This window comes from Wolffia australiana, chromosome 2 (assembly GCF_029677425.1).
Source record: "Wolffia australiana isolate 7733 chromosome 2, ASM2967742v1".
NCBI lineage: Eukaryota > Viridiplantae > Streptophyta > Magnoliopsida > Alismatales > Araceae > Wolffia > Wolffia australiana.
The window spans coordinates 12,718,893-12,741,637 of NC_135836.1; the positions used below are offsets into that span (position 1 = coordinate 12,718,893).

At 34.9% G+C, this 22,745-nt stretch overlaps 1 protein-coding gene across 1 annotated transcript; it reads right to left on the bottom strand.

Annotated features, from left to right (window-relative positions):
- Positions 1-305: 305 nt before the first annotated feature.
- LOC144715294 (Pollen Ole e 1 allergen and extensin family protein) lies at positions 306-1,709 on the bottom strand. Its single transcript, XM_078590225.1, has 2 exons — positions 1,072-1,709; positions 306-970 (listed from the first exon to the last, which is right to left on the bottom strand). The coding sequence occupies exons 1-2, from the start codon at positions 1,590-1,592 to the stop codon at positions 625-627; spliced, it is 867 nt and encodes a 288-aa protein (XP_078446351.1). The 5' UTR covers positions 1,593-1,709; the 3' UTR covers positions 306-624.
- Between the last annotated feature and the right edge of the window lie 21,036 nt (positions 1,710-22,745).

Consider the following 22,745-nt stretch of genomic DNA (forward strand, 5'->3'; position numbering starts at 1 on the left):
TGGGAGGCCCATCAAATCATACATTCCTCAAAAAATTCCGCAACTTGTTGACGCGTCACGAAATCTATCGTTATCGCAGTGACTCTTACTTCTACAACACTCAATCCCTCTTGGCATGATAACAAACCTCCAAAGTAACGTCTAACTTTCAAGCAAACACACCCTAGGATGAAGCGATACTCTCTCTTTCATCACAGAAAGCAGCAGATCACTAATCCCTCTTTCAGCTACCATTCAGAAGGACCAATAAACTAATGCAGACGCCCTACGAGACGAAGCCTAGGACGATATTAAATCATGGCACAGATAAAACCCAAGTTTTTATTGGTAAAAGAATACAACAAACGAAAACAATACGCGAAACCACAAATCATGAAGATAGACAGCTAAGATTTTATGCTAAATAACCAAAACCCATGATCAAGACACACACCTTACCACTCATCTAAACGGTATAAATACAAGAACTGTACCCACACAAGTTAACACTAAAAGTGGGGGATTACGATCAATAAAAGCTTCCTTCACCCCAACTCAGCATCTCGCGTCTCTCGTCTCACCGTCTCGACTCATGAATTCTTACAATTCCTACTATCTTTCCCCGTGTATCAAAGCCGAAGAAAGTTAGAAGCAGGGCGTAAACCCACACGCGGCGGAGCCGGAGTTGGCCTTCTTGAACCTCAGCGCGACGCGCAGCGCCTCCCGAGGCGGCGCGGACAGCGCCCAATTCATGCGCTCTACCACGGCGGCCTTCGAGTAGAAGAAGGCCCTTCCGCGATGGGAGTTCAACAGCGCCGCCGTCGCTTCCCTTAGAAGAACCCTGTACACATCTCCCCTTCCCCGGAGCGCCTCTTTCAGCGTTATCTCCCGCCCATATCTCCTCCCCACCGCCGCCCCGAACGCCGCCGCGGCCTTCGTCCCCGGCAACAACCCCTTCCAATGGCAGCGATAACGCACCTCCGCCCACTTCCTGCGATAACCCAAGAAAATGATAATAATAACGATAACGACAATAATAATAATAAATTATCGCTCGGGGTTTCTTCTTCCATGCATGGGATAGAGTATTACCGAGATGGGCAGGCGGCGCTAACGTGGGAGAGAGCGGAGGGAGAGAAGCCGGCGGCGCTGAGCGGGGCCTGCGGGCAGAAAGGCGAGCTGGCCTGGGCCGGCATGGCGAGAAGATCGTCAGCGGCGTACATGACCGAGCCGAACAGGCCGAGGACGAGGTGAAGCTGGGCCGGGCCGACCGCGCCACCGCACCGCTCCGCGCCGGCCACCAGCATCGCCGAGCACGAGCTCAGGTCCGGCTCGCCGGCGAAGCCCACGCAGTAACTACCGAACCAGTCCGTCGTCGCCTCGGCGTACATCGCCGCCGCGCCGGCGCCGCCTCCGCACGCCACCGCCACCGTCGCACCGGAGAGAGGGTAGTCGAGGAAGTCGTGCTGCCCGTCGCGGCACTGGTCGCAGAAGACCGCGCCGGTGACGGTGGCGTCCCCGGCGGCGCCGCCGATGGCCCAGCAGAGCAGCGGCAGCAAGAGCGGCAACATCAGAAGCAGCCCTGGCGAGATTGTAGCTTCGGCGCTGGACATTAAGCGGCTTTCTTCTCCTTCACGGGTCTTCTTCTGGCGGTACCGCTCGTTCTTTCACTCTCGCTTCATAATGGTGGACGGCGGAGCGTGAACGAGTTGGGAAGAGTTTTACGATCAGAGTATGAGATGGGAGAGAACCCAGATAGGGGAAAAAACGGAGATTTTGTTTATTTTTTCTCGCGTTCGATTATCAATGTCGCATTGATATCCGTGGCTCCTCCGTCGGCGGGTTATTGAATGTCAAAGGCTGAACGGGTTTCAATTTGGAAAGTTTTTAGGATAGTGTGATGGAGGAAGAGCATGTTTTCAACGGATGGACCTTCTGAATAGTACGTGCTGGGGTTTTTAATTAGCGGTGGTTCGAGTGAGATTTTGGACTTCCTGTAAGATTGCAGGAAGTAAATAGCAGAATTTAGCATAAGACGAAACATATTATACAAATTTTGTGACGTCTACGTTGGGCCAACGACCGGTTAGGTTTAGTTAAACGGAAAATTCTGGTCACGCCCATTCAAAGTCAAGATAAAATTTATAAACTCATTGACAAAGTCAAATGTTTAAACTCACGGGGTAGTCTGAAGGATTAAAAAATGATTATTTAGAAATTATTAAGTACACGGTTGAAAAGAACTATGGAGAAACAAAGAGGATTGTATTCTAACTCCATGCATGCAAAATCATTATTGTTATATATGTTTTAGTGATGGCCATGAAGATGGTGAATGTCAAGAAATCTGAAAGGACAATGCCATACACTTTGGCCAAGGTGAAAGGCAATGGAACGTGAGGCGCCATCGGGGATACATTAATATCAAAAGTGGATCTAGACCTTCATTTCAACAGAGACCTGAACATACCAAGGTTCCAGTCATTTTTAACAACCAACCATACCAATCTTCTAGTCATTTTCGACAAACACAAGCTACTAATTCAAATGATTTGATTTTGCCGATGATGCAGTAGCTGATGAATAGACTTTACTGAGTGGAAAATTATTGTACTAACATTGACCAAAACCATGGTCAATGGAGTGGAAAAGGAAAGTCATGAAAGTTCTAGCCTTGCTGGTTCATATTGTTCTATGTGCTGAACTAATTATCAAGCAGAATAAGAATGTGCAGTTTTTCAGTTTCAAAAGGAAAGTTATCGAGTTCCTCAACCTGCATGTCAACAGAAGCCATGCCATCAACAACCTGAACAAGCACATAACATCCAATATGAAAATGACAATACCACAGGTCAAACCAGTGATATCCCTTTCATTTTTCCCTGAGTATTTACCAAATATTGAATCCCATGCACCATCTTCTGTATTTTTAATTGAAGAAATTATTTCTAATGTTCACATGTTGTTTGTGGATGATGCAAATGACACACTGATAGATTCTAATGGAGATATTAAGCTCATGAGTAATTGTGAAGAAGGTAAAATTATTTCTGATATTCATTTGCTATTTTTGGATGATGATTCAGTAAACATTTATGACGGTTTTCATAAGCACACGAACAATAGTGAGGGGCATAAAAAACTTGCAATAGGGTTACCTTTGAAGATCAAAAGAGAATTTATTGAATCACATTTTATCAAATTATGTTTCAAGAAATTTTTTTATTGGCATGATCATTTATTTAGTAAACATTAGAAGCGTGTTTTTACTTATTTAAAAGCTTGGATGAAAACATATTGTATTGTTAGGGATGAATATAATAACATGCCCTTAAAAAATTATTCATTTAAAGAAAAACAAAAGTTATATCTCATAGCATGACATGACTATCTCATCCCTGGCAGAAAATGTCCTTTAAAGTTTGTTTTATGCCTTATGAACATATTTTTTAATTATGTAATGTTTCTAGCTCCAATAATATTTTTCTGTATTTGAAAACCATGGGGCAGGATAGTATTGAATTTTTTTAATATAATTTTTTTCATTTGGCTCTGGATCATTTTTAAAGGCCATGAGTTAACCTTCTTTTCATGATTTTCATTTCAAAGCTAGTGGTAAAGTTTCTTGTTTATTTTTCTTTGTTTTTCCCTTAATTTTCGTGGTTTTTAATATTTTTCTTTGCGAAGATTTACTTTTTAATAACAGCAAATCACGTGGAAGCCAATACAACAATAAAATCAGGGCATGATGCATGAAGATGAAGACTTACCCCTTCGTTTGAAGTTCATCTATTTTCGGGATTTACTCAATTTCTTATGGATTGAGGTCTATGCATGAAATAGTAGGGGATGAATTATTTCTATAAACTGCCATATTTTTTTTCAAACGTCATGCATCAATACATGTTGGGGGTAAAAGTTGAATCACATTATAACACCACCTTAGGAATTCCATTTACCTTTGAACATAGGAGTATGGGTAGAGAAGTTAGACTCCTAGAGCAGACCATGAACATGATTTAGACGATACAAATTATGATTTTAGACTGTGTGGATGATTCCCAAATGGCAAGGGTATTAGGTAGGGAAATGGAACATACAAGAAATCAAATAATTGAAGTACTATAGTTGCATATGGAGTAATGAGTGAATTGTGTGACACCCACTTCACCACCATCTTCTATTGGTCAACTCTACTTATGTGTCTTAGTTATCCTGTAGATGAACTTTATTTTGGAATAGGGGTTTTTGATTCTTCAAGTCCCAAAGCACATAATCACCATTCCTTGATCTACCTAAATGTATATTCACCATTTTCCCTAGCTTACCTCACCCCCTAGATGTTCATGTCTATAGGAACTCATCTCTTCCCCATTATCCGGACTACTAAGGATATGCTCTACTCCCAATGTTTTATCTTCTTCCCTTTTGTGATATAAGTCTTTCATGATACTGTCTCCTTCTTCCCTTTTCTGATGTAAGTCTTTCATGATACTATCTCCTTATCTCCGTCTTTGATATTCATCCAAAATATAAACAAAATAAAACATAAAAATAAAAAAATACAAACAAAAAAATACACAAAGACAAAAATAAAACAAACAAATAAATATAAAAAACAAAAATATAAAAACCAAATAAATAAATAAAAAGCAAAGAGAATGAAAAAGGCAAAAAAAAAACAAAACTAAAATAAATAAAAAATAAAAAAATAAAAAAACAATAAAATTACCAAAAAAATGAAAAATAAAAAATCAAAATAAAAATAAAACTGCAAAATAAATAATAAATCCAGAGAATGATACATCAATATAGAAAAAAAACCAAAATAAAAAATATAACCTTAAAATAAAAAATAACAGGAAAATTAAAAATAAATATAGAAAATAAATTATAAATCTAGAAAAAAATAAATCTAGAAATAAAATAAAAAATTTAAACTAGAAATTTAAAATAATAGAGAAAAAATGGAAAAATAAAAAAGGAAAATAAATTCAATGAGAAAAAAATAAAAAATTAAAATGGACACATAAAATAAATGAGTAAATTAGATAAGAAATGCGAAAATTTAAATAATAATAATAAAATAAATAAAATTATAAATAAGTAATAATAATAATAAATAACAATAGTGAAATAAAAATAATTATAATAAAAAATAATAAATAAAAGGAATAAAAAGCAAAAAATTAAAAACATAAAAAATAAAATTAAAAAAAAGTAGAAATACAGAGAAAAGCAAAAGGCAAAATATCATTAGAGCATACAAAAATGAATAAGAAGCAAAAATTATAAAGTGAAAATGAAAATTAAAAATATAAAAAAGAGAAAAGAAATGAAAAATAGAAATAGAGTAAAAAAACAGAGGAAAGAAAAAATAATAAATAAGTAAATAAATTAAAAATAAAAAGAACAGTAAACAGAAATTAAACAACAGAAAAAACAGAAAACATAAAATAAATAATAAGGCAAAAAATAGAAAAATACAAAAAATAAAGAAAAAAACAAAAAATACAAAACATAAAAATGAAAAATACAGAAAAAAAATAAACAAAAAAACAAAAGCAAAACAGCAAAAAGAGAAAATACAGAATAAAGAAAAAGACAAAAAAATAAAAAAGCATAATAAAGAGGAAAAAATAAAATAAGAGAAAAATGAAAACAATAATGGAAAAACAGAGATAATTTAGTATGGACAAAAAAAGATCAAAGAGAGAAAATAGTAAAAAATGAAAAATAAAAAAATGAAAAATAAAAAATGAAAAATTGTATTTTATAATGTTGGAATAAAGTTTAGTTATTTTTCAGTGAGGGTTATTTTCCATCAGTTCATAGGTCTACATACACCATTATTATCGAGTATCCTTCTGTTTGTACACCCTTCTTGTAAGTTCAACTCATTCATCTATCCTTGGGAGTAAGCCATCTTAGTATTATTTATCTATCCATAATCCTTTACCTACCCTAACACTTTTTTTTACCTATCCACCATTCTATTCTTTCTTCATCCACAGTTAGATAGGAGCCTCATCATCCGCATTTCATTGATACGCATCTGGTATTTTGTGCTTGGACACGAGGATAAGAATGTGTACTCCCTATTTTTAGATAGGAAGAATTAGGTGAGGTCCTCAAATACTAAGTAGCTGCTACATGTGAGAGAGTGATCTTACTTGTGAGAGGTGAGAGGCCCACCATTTCAATAAGTGAAATGGTGAAATTCTAGGGCATTGGATCATACCTGGGGAGAAGTTGGCTTCACTCCTCGTGGATGCCAGCTCTTCCCAGACCAAGAGGGGACAGTCCATACATTCCTAAAAAGGCTAGTATAAATTGCTGTAGGGAGTATCCATTCTAAACATATGACTCATATATTTAACAATTTATGCACATGTCTTCATTTGTTTCATGGTAAATGTAAAACTTAAGGAGAACATAATGCATATAGCTAAGGGACGAGAAATTAATAAGGGGGGTATTTTATAATCACAAATGACATCCTAATTTTGATAGTATTTCATGTAATTTTGCATGTTTATTAATGCTTAAATATTATTGGGGCTTCTTACATTTTTGGCTTGAAACTCTGTTTTTTCCTATTGTATGGTAATTTTATGGATTTTTATAGCATTAGATTCATTTATAAAATATTTTGATAAGTCATAAAATATATTTTTAATTTTTAATTTATATTTTATGGAGTTCTTTGAGTATTTCTGGTCTTCCTAAAAATTCATGCCATGATGACAATCTGTCACACAGACTACTTGGAGAGAAAATCGAGGGAGAGAGAAAATCATATAGCTCATATGGCCCCAGCTTCAAATGAAGATATCTAATGATCTAGAAAGATCATTAGATAAAAAGGACCTTAGCTCATGTCAACATGCATTTTAAAATGCCCCAATGATTGACATGTACATCAGCACCACATGTACACGTGTTGCCATGTGTCTCATGACACATCATTGGCACTGTACTTTTTTACCATTCAAACTGTTTTAAAATTAAAATTTTTAAGTTCCACCAGCCTTGGTCCACATACGCATTTATTGCATAGAAATAGTTCCTTTTTATTGGGCCACATCATCATTGGCAATAAAACAATAATAAAAATATTGTTAGTAGTTACTGTTGTTAGGGCATCACTGAGCCCAATACCATAAAAATATCATTTTAATGATTGGCTGATGCCAATTACTAACATGAATCATCTATGGGTCGATGTTTGATACCTTAATAATTCACATAGAGTTAACTATAAAGCCAAAAAATACAAATTAATACATACACTAACTTAGAAAAATTATATCTTTATGAATATAATGTCAAAAAATTTAGAAAAATCATATATCAACTAAAAAATTATTTTGTTTTTATGATGTTATAAAAAACCCTAAAAGTACTTAAAATTTTTAGCAAGTTCAAACATCATTCTAAAAATGTATTTAATCATCATTCTATAAATAGGGGAGATAGACCTATTTTAGGCACACATTTGAATAAGTTAATAAGACCATATTTGTATGTTTATTTGCCTTAAATTGATTATATATGTGTGTTACAAGCCTAAAATGATTAAATTTATTTTTTAGCATGATGTTTTAAATTTTATGAATTTTGAAGTAATATTAATGGTCTTTATACATCAAATTCTGAAAGAACATAATATTTTCAGACAGAATATATTTTTTCCTGAATTTTCTGGCATTATGAAGAGATATCATTTTTCGAATTAAAATTATATAGTTTTAACATTTTAGGAATTAATATCTATTTTTGGAATTACTTAATGGCTCTTTGATTTTTTGTGGAATTCCAAATTTAGAGGGCTGAGAATGATCCAAATTCAAATCGCGATACCTGAAAATCCAGAAGTAGTTGTGGGCTGAAATTTTGAGTGGATATTCCCTTTTTTTTCTTTCCATCCACAAATTTGGATCTATAAATAGAGCTTCTATTTTTTGTAAAATTGATATTTAAGCTCATTTCATCCTAGAGGGGAAAATTGAAAGAAAGTGAAATTTTGAATGTCCATCAAGACTATTCTTGTTCTCTTTAGTGCTTGGATAAGGTTAACAGCTAAGTGGGGAGGCTGATCTGCATCAGGAAAATGCCTTGATCCTGGCTGAACATAGGGATCTAATGTTATTCTCTTTCCTTACATCGCTTTCTCTCCTTCACACTCCTTAAGATAGATCTACATCCTTACTTTCATCATCTCATTCTCATCGCCATTTTCCATCATCTCACCCTACCACATCCATCTACGACCACGATCTAGATCTCGTCACATTCTTCAAATATAAAAACCTTAAATCATCTAGTACATCATCCTCTTCTCTATCTCACAGCCACCAATCCATTTTTCTATCACATCCATTAGTTAGATCATTATCATTTATTCTTCCACCATTCTATTTCACCATCATCCATCCACATCCACTCACATCCATTCACCCATTTCATCATCCTATCTTCTTATTCATCTTCTACATCGACATCACTTCACATCTTCATCTATCTCACTCTCTCATTTTATCTATCCATGCCCTCCACACTATTCCTCCTATTCTTATTCATATCATTATTATTAATTAGTTATTATCACCTGTCACCATCTTGTATTGATCACATCACAATCTCCTATTTCATAAATATCTCCTCTCATCCCTTTTGAATCATCACTTAAAGGGTAATTAAACCTTAATATCTGTTCCATATGGAGATGTCCCATGCTAGGCACTAACTAGTCAAATTATTTTATGATTAAAGGTTTAAAAAATTTTATTGATTAACTCAAATATCAACAAAAAATTAAGACCCTAAATTTGAGTTTATCAATTGGCACCGTTGCCGGTGAATAGTTGCCATTAGAGATTTTAGTCTCTTTACTGGGTGATTATCTTTTGTTTAACTAACATATATTTTGATTAAATCAGGTCATAAAGTCCTAGTAACACCCTATAAGCAGGCACCATTTTATTTAATATTTGTGTTCGTTATTTATGTTTAGAGAATTAGTATTGTTGATAGATTTTAAATGAAATGGACGATAGAAGAATAACTAGACGTCCTGACTTGGGAAATGAAGCTGAATGGAGGAACCTCGAATGATAGAGACACTAATGATGACATTGAGGATTATGTGATAAAAAAATGTAGGGCCGGTAACTTGAAGGCTAATATTAAATGAATATTCAACTCCTCCCGGGTATGAAGCTCTTACCAAAATTAATGCTTTGATTTCTGAAGAGTCAAATTTTAAGATAGATCATCAGATTCAATCCCTTCCAAATTTCCATGGCTTATACAAAGAGGAATAGGTAGGAACATTCGTTTTCATTTGCCAAACTTTTCATTTTCGTAACATCACTAATAAAGTAATCAAAATGAGAATATTTCCATTCAGTCTTTGTAATAAAGCTCATAGTTGGTTTACTTCTTTATTCATGAGTTTTGACACTTGGATAGAAATGGAGATAGCTTTCTTTATGAAATTTTATTTTTTTGGAAAATCCAACGCATATTGGAGAGCCATATGAGAATTCAGCGAGGGACCGTATGAATCCTTGAGAGAAGCATGGGAGAAATTAAGGAAATCAACATGAGAGTGTCCACATCATGATTAAGAAGAATGGGAGATCGTCCAAACCTATAACGCATGGTTAAGAGACTAAAATCAGAAGATGATTGATGGTGCTAGTGGAGGTACATCTATGCCTAAATATCTAGATCACGCAATGGAGATTTTAGAAACCCTTGCAGAGAATGAGGCATATTATTCCACCCTCAACTCCCATGGAAGAAACACAAATGCTAGAAGAGGTGGAATGAGTGAGGTACGGGTTGTTAAACCATATATACAGATTGACCAAGAAGTTAAATCAGTTTCGGATTTAACTACACGGTGAGATTAGATGAACACATGATGTACATCGACCATCTCAACTAGATATGTCATTATGCCTTTATTGCTCTAATGCTGATCATGTTGAGGTAGATTGTCCTTCACATGAAGATCCAAGAGCACCTTGGTCATGTGGATACTTCTAGAGGCTAGACACATGAACAACTTCAAAACAAATCTCCGAGGGAGTAACTCAAGGGTCAAAAATTTCCCCGCAAGTACGCATTATGCGTTTTGTTTTGGAGACTCATTTGGAATTGATCTAAACTTCTGCTGCATAGAAAAGTGTTTTTTTGACTTCAACCAAAGTACCAAAACCCAACATTAGTCACTCTACATCTCAGAAATAATTATCTTGGGGGTTTAAGAAAGGATGGTGTGTATGCACATAAATGGGTGTGACATGCACAATGAATGAAATTAAGTTCTTTACCTCCCATATATCAATTATTATTATAAAAGTTACGCATGAAATGAATAGTGGGGGTAGGGAGAACCCAAGATCTTAAGCTCCTTGCTTGCAAGGTGACCTTGGCTTCTTCAGGGTTGGTGTGGTCGACAGCTCATGGCATGTCCCTATGAACACATTTTCTCCGCATTTTTTTATATAAGGAAACTATAACCATGACATGAAATCTATCTAAGAACTTGGAAATCAATCATGATAGTGGGCTGGGCCATCTCCCATCAACTGCTAATTTTAGAGTTTTCAACCATACTTCATAGAATTTCAAAAAAGAAGTTATATGTCCTTGTATTTGTACTTCAAGGTTGACTTTAGATATCCCTTGATTTATGAAAGATGATTTCAATAACAAGGGGAAGTCAAGGTGATTTTGTTACTCTATAGGATATTTAGGAAATTCAAAAGTCCACCTTCGGAAATTATTTTCAATGTGCATCATCGGTTCAATATTTGGAATAAGGGTTCTCAAGTGTTTCCTCTAAATTTAAATTCTCATCCATCTCAATACACGGAGAGTCTGGAAAAATGGTTTCTTCTCAACATATATGATTCTCCCATTCATATGTGCTTTCCTTTTCCTCTATAATGATCAGAGAAGTTTCTTCAATGTCCCCATGTAGTAGAGATTCTATCATCAAGTCTAATCCTGCATCTTCCCCTAATAGATCTTCTAATGTACTATTTATGAAAAAATATTATTCATCATCAACAAGTTTGGTTCTAGTCCTTGTCAAAATATTCACTAAATTCATCTTTATTATCTTCAAAATGGATTAAATACGTGTTCTAGTCAACAAATATGTGTTCAAGATTCCTGACTAATCTCCTCAATTTTGGCATCTTACAAGCTTCACATTCCCTACGTAGGAGAGGTAAGGTATTGGCCATGTACCTGTACAACTTAAACATTCCCATAACTAGAACACACAATTCATTTACATTACCTCTCTTCAGTGTAGGCCATGACTTGCTGAGATATGTTGTCAACTCATCAAGCGATGTGATCAATTGCTATCTTCTATAATCCTCACAGGTCAACAGATCCCATGATCGTCATGGATCTGGTACTTAAAAATCCAGTTTAGATCTAGATGTTGAAGTCATATTCTGACCCCACTGATTATATGTTTGACTGTGTGTAGGGGATTCATCATTCTCACATGGCGTGTCAAGAGTGTTATGGGTGTAGGAATAGTAATCCTCACAAAAAAGATCCTAGGCAGTGATATGAAAGGAGTCATCTCTAGACAAGGATGTTGGTGACAATCTAGAGGAAAGTCATGATGTGACAAGTGCAGGAGATGATCATCTCAATAATACCCATAAGGTGTGGAGTAGTCAGAGGTAGGGTTGAGTTGTTGGATCTCTGGATATTTATAGTATGTGTGTGATATTAGATAACCATTTGATGAATCATACCCTTTCTGATGTGAGGGTGGATATTGATTTTCTGGGTAAGGATGGCCTTAACTATAGTACACACTTTTTATATAACATGTATGTTAAAATTATAAGACTAAAGTATCAATAAAAATGAAAATAATAAATAAAAATATATGTAGCTAGATGATAACCAGAAAAGGCTATATGTCGTCATTAATTCTTGGATTAAACAACAAATTTATTATTTTTCCTTACTAAGTAAAAATTTGAGTAAGTCGAACCACAGAGAGCCAGAAATAAATTATAATATTTTTCCATGTGATTATATATTGATAGTTTTTTAGATAAAAAAAAACCAACTCTAAGAGAAGTAATAGTTTTCTTATTTTTTAAGCAAATTCAATGAAGTAAAACCTAAATAATGCTGAGAATAACTTCAAATATAAACTTTATTTCAATCTTGTAATACTAAGAAATCAAAGAATAACTACTTAAAATAGCTTATAGTATTCGTTTTGGCAGAGGGCGCCAGGTTTCCCACAGGAGCACCCCAGACTTGACGTGTATGCGCCGAAAAAATGTGTGGCAGATCTTTGGTTTTTTGGTTCAGTAAAAATGCAAAAACTTTAGCTGTAGAAAAAAAATTTTAGTACCGTTTGTGATGCTGGAAAGTCGTGGGTCTTGGGTGTCACATCCTGCAAAAATCAAGCCAGGAAAATTGACTGTGGAAGGCAGGAACCTTTGAAAATGCACAAACCTCTGGCGTCACTCCCTTTAGGGCCAATGATGCATTCTTCTTCAGTTTCCTACAAACCTGATGATCTGATTCCCTTCTTGACTCAACCTGAAACTCAAACAGAATGGATCCAAGAAACACTGCTCCACTCAAGGCTGCCAAAACAGAGTTTGGAACAGAAATTCAGGGATAGTTACAATGAGGGAGAAGAGGGGTATAAATAGCGATCTTAGATTCTCAATGTGAGAAACCTAGAATGTGTGACCAGGATTTGGAAATTCGGCCAGTCAATTTTGTGCCATCCTTTATAGGAAAGAAACAGAAACTACTCACTTGAATTTTTCATAAAAATAGGCCTCTCCTTTGATTGGGCTTTAGCTTCTTTTGGGATATGGACTGGGCATGCTCCATAGTGGGCTTAATTTTGCTTTAGGTCCCTCTCTTCTCCACTGTTAATATTCCAATTACCTAAGTCATTTTATAAATGAATCTCCACGTAAATCATGAGAAAAATAAACCACTTGACTCAAGGGAATCAAATGGGGTTAGTTCATAAATTGTTAAACCGCATTTGTTAGGACTAATTACAAAACAAAGTGTTAATTTCATTTTCAACATGAATAAGTGATAATTTTTGTTCATTTTTGATATAAATAGTAATATAAATCATAAAACACATATTTATCACTACATATTTGATGTGATCACTAGAGAATAAATTTTCACCCTCAATCTAACAAAGTACACATATCTGCAAAAATTTTAGTAATATAAGGGGTAATATTTAATATTTTTATGAGTAAAATAGAGAGAAATATGAGAAAATCATAAAAATTAGGGGAAAATTCAAATGAACACCAGGTGTTTCGTAGAATGCCTCAACAAGGCCAATCTATGAAACACAATTCAAAATATGATTTGATATCAATTTTGATTAGATATATGAATCAAATTAAGCTTAACAACTAGATATCAACCAGATGAAGTTAAAAAATAACTCTGGCTTGCCCTGATTCAGATGAGCAGGGGCATGGATGCTGATTGCTGCCCCTAGCTTTGGTATGCATCCATGCTTGTCTTCCTCCATGATGGTGTGCACCCTGAGTTTTCTCAACCTCCTCTGGAACCTTCTTGAGCCAACCAAGCCTTGCTAGAACTGTCAATATCCCAACTCAGGTGGATGAGCCCGTATGGGTCTCCCGCCACTGATATGTAATTTAATTGGAAATGACGAATTAGTTAAGACACCTTGTTTTAAAGCTTTAGGAGGGCTTCCATTAGGTGTTGATGGCATGAACTGGCTTTGGGGTTCCTCCTAGAGCCATCGGTTTGCCTTTGGCAGTCCCCCTTGGCAGAAAACTGTCATTTGATCATTGTCCTCCTCCAGAAAGCGTATCAGTGCAAGGCATGAACTTCAATTTGGGATTAACTGCCATTTATTATTTTTTAAATTTCTTCAATATAGGATTAACATAATCATTCTCTATTGCAAATTAGGGTGTTATCTATAGTGTCTTTGTAAATTTAAATGGCTTAAATCAAATAAACATTGTAACTGTATAAACTCACTCAAATATGCATAGTAGGAGTGAGATCATCTCCATAGGTACTGGCCTTCAGAGGTAGATCTAATACTTGAGTTAGGATTTATAAGAATAATAAATACAATAGGAGAAATTAGTTACGTAGTAGAATAACAGAATGGAGAAATTGAAAAGGTGGAAGGTAAGAATTTGGAACAAATATTTAAAGGTAGAGGCAAGATATTTAAATGATAATATTAATTATATCAATATTAGAATCAACATTTTTATAGATATAGAGATAGCAAGAAAGTGGGATGATAAAATTGATTTATAGTATTTGTAGTAAAGGACGATGCTGATATAAATTGTGGGAGAATTATTTTGTTAGATTTTAAATAAATGGTAAGAGTCATAAGCTAGAGAGATTAATATGATACAATTATTTGAAATATATATTTTTATCATGATAATATATTTTAATTAATAGTTGGGTTATATGTAAGGGGGAGAGATAAATATAGTAATTAAAGAGTTAAGATCCATATATTTAGTGAATAGGGGTATTTTATTTTAGTGCAAGATAAGAAGTATAGAGGAAAGGGAATAAGAATTATGATGATATTGAGAAATAAATTATTTAATTATATATATGAATTGAATGAAGTTAGTTACAAATGAAAAATATGATTTCTCCATCGTTTTCTAAAAAATCTATGCAATCAATCATATCTGTCAACTAGACATGTACCAAATTGAGTTCAGAAATCAATCGGATTGCCCTGATTCAAATGAACAGGGATAAAGCCTATCACCCCCCAGCTCTAGTGTGCATCTGCTCTAGTCTTCATCCATTTTAGCATAGATGATGGGCATTCTTGACCTCATCTAATGCCATATGAGTCAGCCAAGCCTTCTTAGAGATTCCACATGCTCTGTTTCATCTACACAAGTCCCAGACGGGTCTCCTGCTACTGCTAAAAAATTCGTCGAAAGGTAAAGAAATTCAGCAAGATAGGATCCCTTTAAAGGTCAAGGGTTCTCTTAGGTCATGGATGCTGTGGTCCAGCCTTGGGCATTCTCTTAAGGACCCTTCAATTGAATCACATGCTCCCGTCGTCGGAATCCATTGTGAAATTGCGGGAACAATGGCTAAGGGTGGAGAATTACTTCTCCACCCTTGACCGTTATCTTAGTGAGATAGGGCACAACAACTGTGATTAAATCATATTCATGGACCCTATTTTTCCAAGAAGTGGGCCAATGTCCACATCCAATCTGTCATGTCAGCAGTCGTCATCCTCGTCAGCTCGCCCCCACCAGCCACTCTTCTTCTTGATGTTTTTGTGGATGGGGCTTGTCATCCTCATCAGCAGCCACTGAAAAAGCACTTGCTGCAAAGAGAAATTAAGGTAAGTAATTTAGGTGTTTGAAGTCTCACCATTCGATCTTCTTTATGAAAATCAGATGGGCGAGACTATGTCCACGTACTTAAAATCAGCATGTTATGATGTGGCCTTTGGGTCAGGTAGGCCCAGAGCGGGTCATTGTTTTGATGTGACTTCTTAAGGTGTTATGATGTGTTATGATGTGACTTCTTAAGGTGGATCTCGTTGGGCCACAAGCTATTTATTTTTTCACTCAAAAAATAACAATGTTAAAACACATTGTGCATGAAAAATAGTTTGGCCTGTAAATTATGTAAAATCATAATTAAAAATATAAATTTAACACAAGGAATCAATTTATGCAATTTCTCATTCAAATGTGAATTATGGACGTAATGATTGGATGCATCAAAATGGATTTGCCAATATGTTTGTTTGTGGAGTATCCCAAAGAGATATTTAGATACTCATTTTACTACTATTAGGAACAAATACTGCTAAATGGTTTTATTCTTAGAACACAAATATCTTCTATAAAAAAATAGTGAATTCAAAGTAGTCTTGAAGGAAATTTAAAATATTGACACAAAATAACCTCATTAGATGAGGAATTGCGCCCTAAATGATTTATGAGAGACAAGTATGTTTGGTTGAGTGATTAGACAACCTGATTAATATGTTGGATCCTATGTTCTGGCTTTGATTTACTATCAGAAATGACTTTTTGTAGTAGAATAAACAAATAAAATCGTAAATAAAATACGAATTAGAGGATGACCTTGTGTGGAACATATTTCACTCTTCATTTGATTTCTTGAAAAATTTACTTCAAGTCGTGACATGTCCAGCCTCGAGATCTATGCACATGATCATTTGAAAGATGGAACTCATCTTGAATATTCTCTTAACATTTGATAACACTAGAAGGTGATAGTTTTTGATAGGGAGGGAAGAAAGGGGGGGGGGGACAGTCGGCTTGCAAGAGCACCTGAGAACTGGGGCCTCCCTATTTGTACTCTTTTTTTGATATTTTGATAAAACTCCTTATAAATTTGAGTATATCCATCAACGTCCATATCTCTTGTGTGTAACCCTTTTAGCCCATGTACTAGTCTAGTTAATAAATTCAGTGGCCCAACAAAATATAGACCAACCTTATTAATTTACTATATTGACATGTAGAGAAATTAATTAAAGATTGATTAAAATAAACTGACAGGTTCAGTTTCCATGCCATGGAGTGTCAAGCTACACATGCTCTAGAATATATCAACTCTCCTGTGAAACCATTATCATCATTGAATATCATTTATATATATTATCTTTGATGTGTGGGGGATTCCCAAATGACTTTATGTATGGTTATATGTCAAACTCTAATATCTTATTCTTGTTCTTGGTAATGTGAAGTAAATGTCATTGGATTAACTTATTCAACATCTAAACTTCCAGGAATTCAATGTCTCTTCTTCCTTGAGTCTATATCCTCACATATCATCGGCAAATGATCTCATCTTGATCATCCAATCACCTATGTGGACTTCTTTCTATATCTGAGCTAAGGCTGATTCAAGTCAAATGATTGTGTTTTTAATTCATATTGAAAATATAACTTTCCATACACAATATGTCTGGGCATCTCATGTCTTCTGACCACTTATACAAGCATGACATAAATTAGACTGATTGATACTTAGGTAAAATTCCATTCAGAGATTCATTGGATCAATTTATTGAACTATTTCCCTAAAGAGAACCCACCATACATCCTTAGTGTCTCTATAATAATGCGAATAGGATGAGCCATATTTATTCAATAAATTGTACTGTTCTTTATCAATATTTTGATGTCCATTTCAAGTATCCTTTGAACATAAATGTTTAAAAGATATTTTTAAATATTTACTTATGTATAATTCACTTAGTTAACAAAAATATTTAAGTACTTCATTATCCACATCACATGAGAATAATAATAGATAAACATTTATTTCAATGACATTAACTATGGCATAAAAGTGTGTTTGGCTTGAACACCACATAATATATGTCATTGGACACTTTGATACATGTAATGTTGAGACATAAGACCTACATGATAATGATCCTTTGCCTTAAGATGACGCCATTCAAGACCACAAATCTCAGAAATCATGAGAATCAATGAATTCAACATTTAGTCCATGCTCATGAACCAAGTTTGGAATCTGGTGGACCATCTAAATGAAGTAGATATTGGGAGTAATTGGATCCTTAAATTAAATATTGGTGCTGATGGAAATTTTGGATATTTTCAAGGCAAGGTCTATAGTAAATGTTGACTATCACAATGAATTGATATGACAAAAAATCTTCACCCCTTTTCATGACTAAGTCAACAAATATTCTTCTCAACATAGCACCACACATCGATTAAGAGATTTAGAAAATGGATATTTTGATCGCCTTCCTTAATTGAAATAGTGAGGAAAAGGTGCATATGATACACCATTAGGAATATGCATCCAAATAGTTTATACTTATGGGTTGAAACTGTTGGGTTCTAGAGGCCTAGATCTAGATTAAGACGAGGATTCCATCCAGCGGAAGACTCATCATAGAATCTTAACAGCAACGATAAATCATTGAAATGAATTGCCTCGTCATGAATCACATCCGTGATTCCTTTGGTCTCGAATGAGTCACGTGGAGCTACTCATGTGTGCAGCCTCTAGAAGTATCTACGTGATCCTCGACACGTTAGATCTCCCCGTCGTTGACGAGCCCCGTTCACGCTCTGTCATCATCTTTACACCATCCCAATAGTATCGAGAGTGGAGAGGAGGTTTGGGGAAGAGAGAAGAAGGGGAAGGCCCTTGAAAAATTCTGGCCTGGGTAAATTTTGTTCAGGGACTTCCCCTATTTATAATAAGTGGGTATTTTTCATAAAGCCCTGAATACTTAAGTATATCTTCTGACGTCCAAAAAACCATTTGCGTGTGACCCTATAGGCCCATGTATCAGTCTAATTAACAACTCCAGTGGCCTAATAACATTTATTGGCCTTCCAAATTAATTAACTAAATCATCATATAGATAAATTAATGTTTGATTGACTAACCCAATCGATAGGCTGGGTCTCCAATACGTGGGGTACCAAGCTACACCTCGTGCTCTAGAAGATACAAAGCAGTGTGTATCGACTCACTCATGCAACCTGTTCATCATCGGTTACCATGTATATATAGTCCCTAATCCACTTGACTCTCCTAGGACAACTTAGGGTATGGTACTCTGTCAAACCTAATTGGTCATCTGAGTTAGTACTGATGCATTTGGAAATCATTAGAGAACTCTTCTCCGATATTTCATTGCCTTGGCCAAGGACTTCATCGCATTGTCTTCCTCGAGTTGTCACCTCTTATACCGAGGGTGGACAATCCCATCTTGACCACTCAATCATTTTTGTGAACTTCTTGATGCACCTGAACTAAGACTATTTAGAATCCCATGATTAGAGACATGTAGGCCACAATCAAAGTACAACTGTATGTCCACAAGACGCCTTTGGTGTCTCTAGTCTAAGGACCACTTACACTACCGTGATGTGAATCAACCTGATTAACAATTTGGTATAATACCATTCAAGGATTCGTACAGATCAATTCAGTGAACTCTTTCCACTAAATATCACCCACTATCTATCCTTAGTGTCTCCACACTAATGGCTAGGGGACCGGCCATACTCATTGTATGAGAAAGTCTAGATAGTGCTATTCTATGCTGATATTTTGATGTCCTTGGTCGAGTACCATTCGAATATGAATATTTAGAACACATGCTTAAAGACTAGTGATTTTCATATTATGATTTCATAATAATTCACAATGTCTGATCATGTATTCATGGACTTCATTATAAGCATCACACGTGCACTATAATGAATATTTTCTATCAATGCACACGGAACGAGATATGGAATGTGTGATTGGCTTATCGACCACTTATATTTCCATCAGAAACCAGATTCTTGAAGCTGGAATGTAAGATTTGATGAAGCAATCATGTCTTATGGCTTCACGTTGAATGAAGAATAACTTTGTTTAAAAAATCAAAATAAAATATGTGCATACAAAAGGACTATTGGGAGCACAATTAGTTTTCTGATCCTTTATGCAAATAGCATTGTTCTTATTGCAAATGATGTAGGAATGTTGTCAGTAGCTACCAAAGAAATTCTCCGCGAAGTATTTGGAGTAAGAAATCTACTTGTTTGAAATACACACAAATATATACATATATATATTACTGAGGTAATTAATATTAGCCAATCCATGTACAATTGTAAACAGCGCTTGGCATGAAGAGATCCAAAATATGTTTGATACTGATGAAACCTGAAGTTCCAATATTTAAGGAACATTCACTTAAGACTCATGAATTTATAGCAAGGATAGACAAAGTATTGTATGCCTGGGAAATTGGATCTATCATGTATAAGGCCTGATGGGAGATTCTAAGCTGATCTAAGAGAGGAGCACTAGAAGACTTCAGAACATGTTCTTAAGTAGTTAAGAATGACTTCATAACTTTCTAATTTATGGAGGAGAATATTTAAAACTTAAGATTTTATGTTACCCACATGTTTGGTTTTATGTTCATAGTAGACGGAGGTGTAGTCTCTTGGAAAAATGTCAACTAGAGTACTACTGCAGACTCCACAATAAAGGAGAGTATATTACTGATGCGGATTGTTTAAGACAACTTTTGCTACCGGTCAATTTTTCTGATCTGGTAGGTGGTGCTGAAAGCTTGCGATATAGTGTATCATAACATATGATATTTCAAGGTTTTATATTAGAGGAATTATGTTCAAGGTTAAATATCAAAAAAGCCCTTAACAATTTGTGACAAGACTTGAGCTTCCCGCCATGTGGAGCTTGTCATTCACATGTTTGAGCCAAAATATAGGCCCCCTCTAGAGTCGGATCAGGTTGGAACTGATCTGCACAGGCTGGGGCTCGCCCTGTATGTGGGCCAATCTTGTTTGGACCGTGATCCACTAAAGTTGGATACAACCCAGGGCACCTGCATGAGTTAGAACCGAATCTAGCAATGGAATTCAACTATTCTAGTTCACTACCCATATGGATGCCCACAATTTTTTTCAGAGAACTACTAAAATATCTTCACTACCTTCTCAGGTATTTTCAAGGAAATCATCATAGAACTCCTCAAATATCTTTAATACATTGCCAATGATTTTGTTGAAAATATATGTCTCTTTTTCATCACCTTTAATAATGACTCAGCTGCTAAAGTCCAAGAGCTCCTTATAGAATATATGAGTCCCAATATCAACTAGATATACAATTTGTGATGTGAGACACACACACACACACACATAAATATTAAATCAAAATTATCAACTAAGAATGAACAGATAAAAATTAAAAAAAATCATTTACCTTGCGACTTTGATTATATTTATTTGGTAAAACTCAATATATTTATTAAGTATGCACTGTGGGATCTGAATGACTACTCAGGGCTGAGAACTTATATCAAAGTATTTATGCATTATTCATCCAGTGACATGTGATACCAAATATAGGCTCACAATTGGTGTGAGTCCAAGTTTCCTTGTGGAGATTTATTTTGATATAATTTCTCTACTATATAAAATAACTCTTATAGCGCAGTCTTTTGATTTAGGAGTTTGTGCATTTTATCATCTTGAGATTAAAAAGACATAAATTAGATTATGAAATATAAGATAAATTATGATGTATTTGTGCTTACCCTTTGTTTAACTAACACACACTTAAAATAATATAAGAAATTATGGTTAATAGAATGCCTAAATATATTATACATCATGGTATATAATTTTCTATTTTATTTATCATATAGTTTTATCAAAATTTTTCTCATCATCATTGAACCATTCAAAAAACTTTTGTTGATGAGAGAGGATGAGGGAGCTTCCTATGCCCTTCTAAATTCATATGACTGGTAAGAGTTCACGCTCAACAGCTCATAATCGAAATATTTTTTTGGACTTTAATTGTCATATATTTCAACTCTTTAACCATCTTCAACACTTATGTGTAGTAGTCAACAAGTGAGAAGAAAGTAGGAAATGTACTAGCATTTGTTGGGATGTTGTAATTGGAGCAACAAAAATTCAACCAAAAGAAATAAACTTGATGGGTTGTTTTCTAGTTAAGTCGGTTTTCATCCTCCTATTTTTTGCATCTGAATAATCAGTATTATCTAGGTTCTTCCTTTCTCTCCATTTCTCACTCAAATCTCTATCTCTCTCACTCAATCGTCAAAGATTTCCCTAGAAGTAGATTCATCTCTATCCCGCTCATTCTCCATCTCTGTGTCTTCCCATTCCTTCCTAATGCATCATAACCAATCACATCTCTAAATCCACTCTCATGGGTTTCACTTAACTCAGGAGGAATCTGAATGTATTTTGGCATTTAATCTTCTTCATTGTTCTACGACGGTAATCCATAGCTAGGCTGGAACGATAAACTCAATTCATCATGATCAAACTCTAAGTTGATTTCTATTCTATCAAAAATTCTAGATATTTTGATAAACTGAAGAGATGAACATGATTTCAAAAATTAACTCTGAATTGATATTTGTTCAGCGATAATTCAAAACTTAATAAACTGAAGATATACACTCGAATAAATGATAAACTCGAGAGATCATGATCAACCTCTGCATTGATCTTTTGTTCTATTGATAAATGCAAGAAATTTTGATAAATTGAAGAGATAAGCTTGATTTTAAAAGATAATACAAAGAGGTTATAGTCAACTGAATAGATTACCTGATGAAATATGAATCGACTGATGAGAATTACTTTTTGCTTGGCTGTGAATTGATTTTTGTAAAGAGATCATGATCTCAACTGATATACATATTTCATCCAAAATCCTTCTCCCACCAGCAAATTCAAAATTTCTTGAGTTTGTCTGTTTAGTCTATGCAGCTTGTTTCTCGGAATTCAGAGTGACAATTTTCAAGTGATATCAAAGTTCATAAGATTTAGAAATCTATGGATACACTCTGCTTGCAATTTCATCAATGTGAAGTGAGAATCTTGCTAGATTTTGTATGGGTCTGGTGATCTTTTTCCGGAGGCATTTCGAGAAAATTTAATCAAGATTGTTACTCTTAATCATATATTTATTATCTTGCTCTTGGGCAGGCTATCAACAGATGGACTAAAGGATCTCAGGTGAGAAAGGAGTTCATCCAACACTTTCTGGTATGAGAAGCTAGTAGCGTGCTATTTATTCTCAATTTCACCTTTTTCAGTCAACCAGAAATTAAATGCTATGACATAATTATCAGT

Coding starts and splice junctions, on each gene's coding strand:
- LOC144715294 (XM_078590225.1), bottom strand. CDS start 1,592: ATGTCCAGCGCCGAAGCTACAATCTCGCCAGGGCTGCTTCTGATGTTG. Junction 971..1,071: donor AGCGCCGCCTGCCCATCTCG/GTAATACTCTAT, acceptor GGGTTATCGCAG/GAAGTGGGCGGAGGTGCGTT.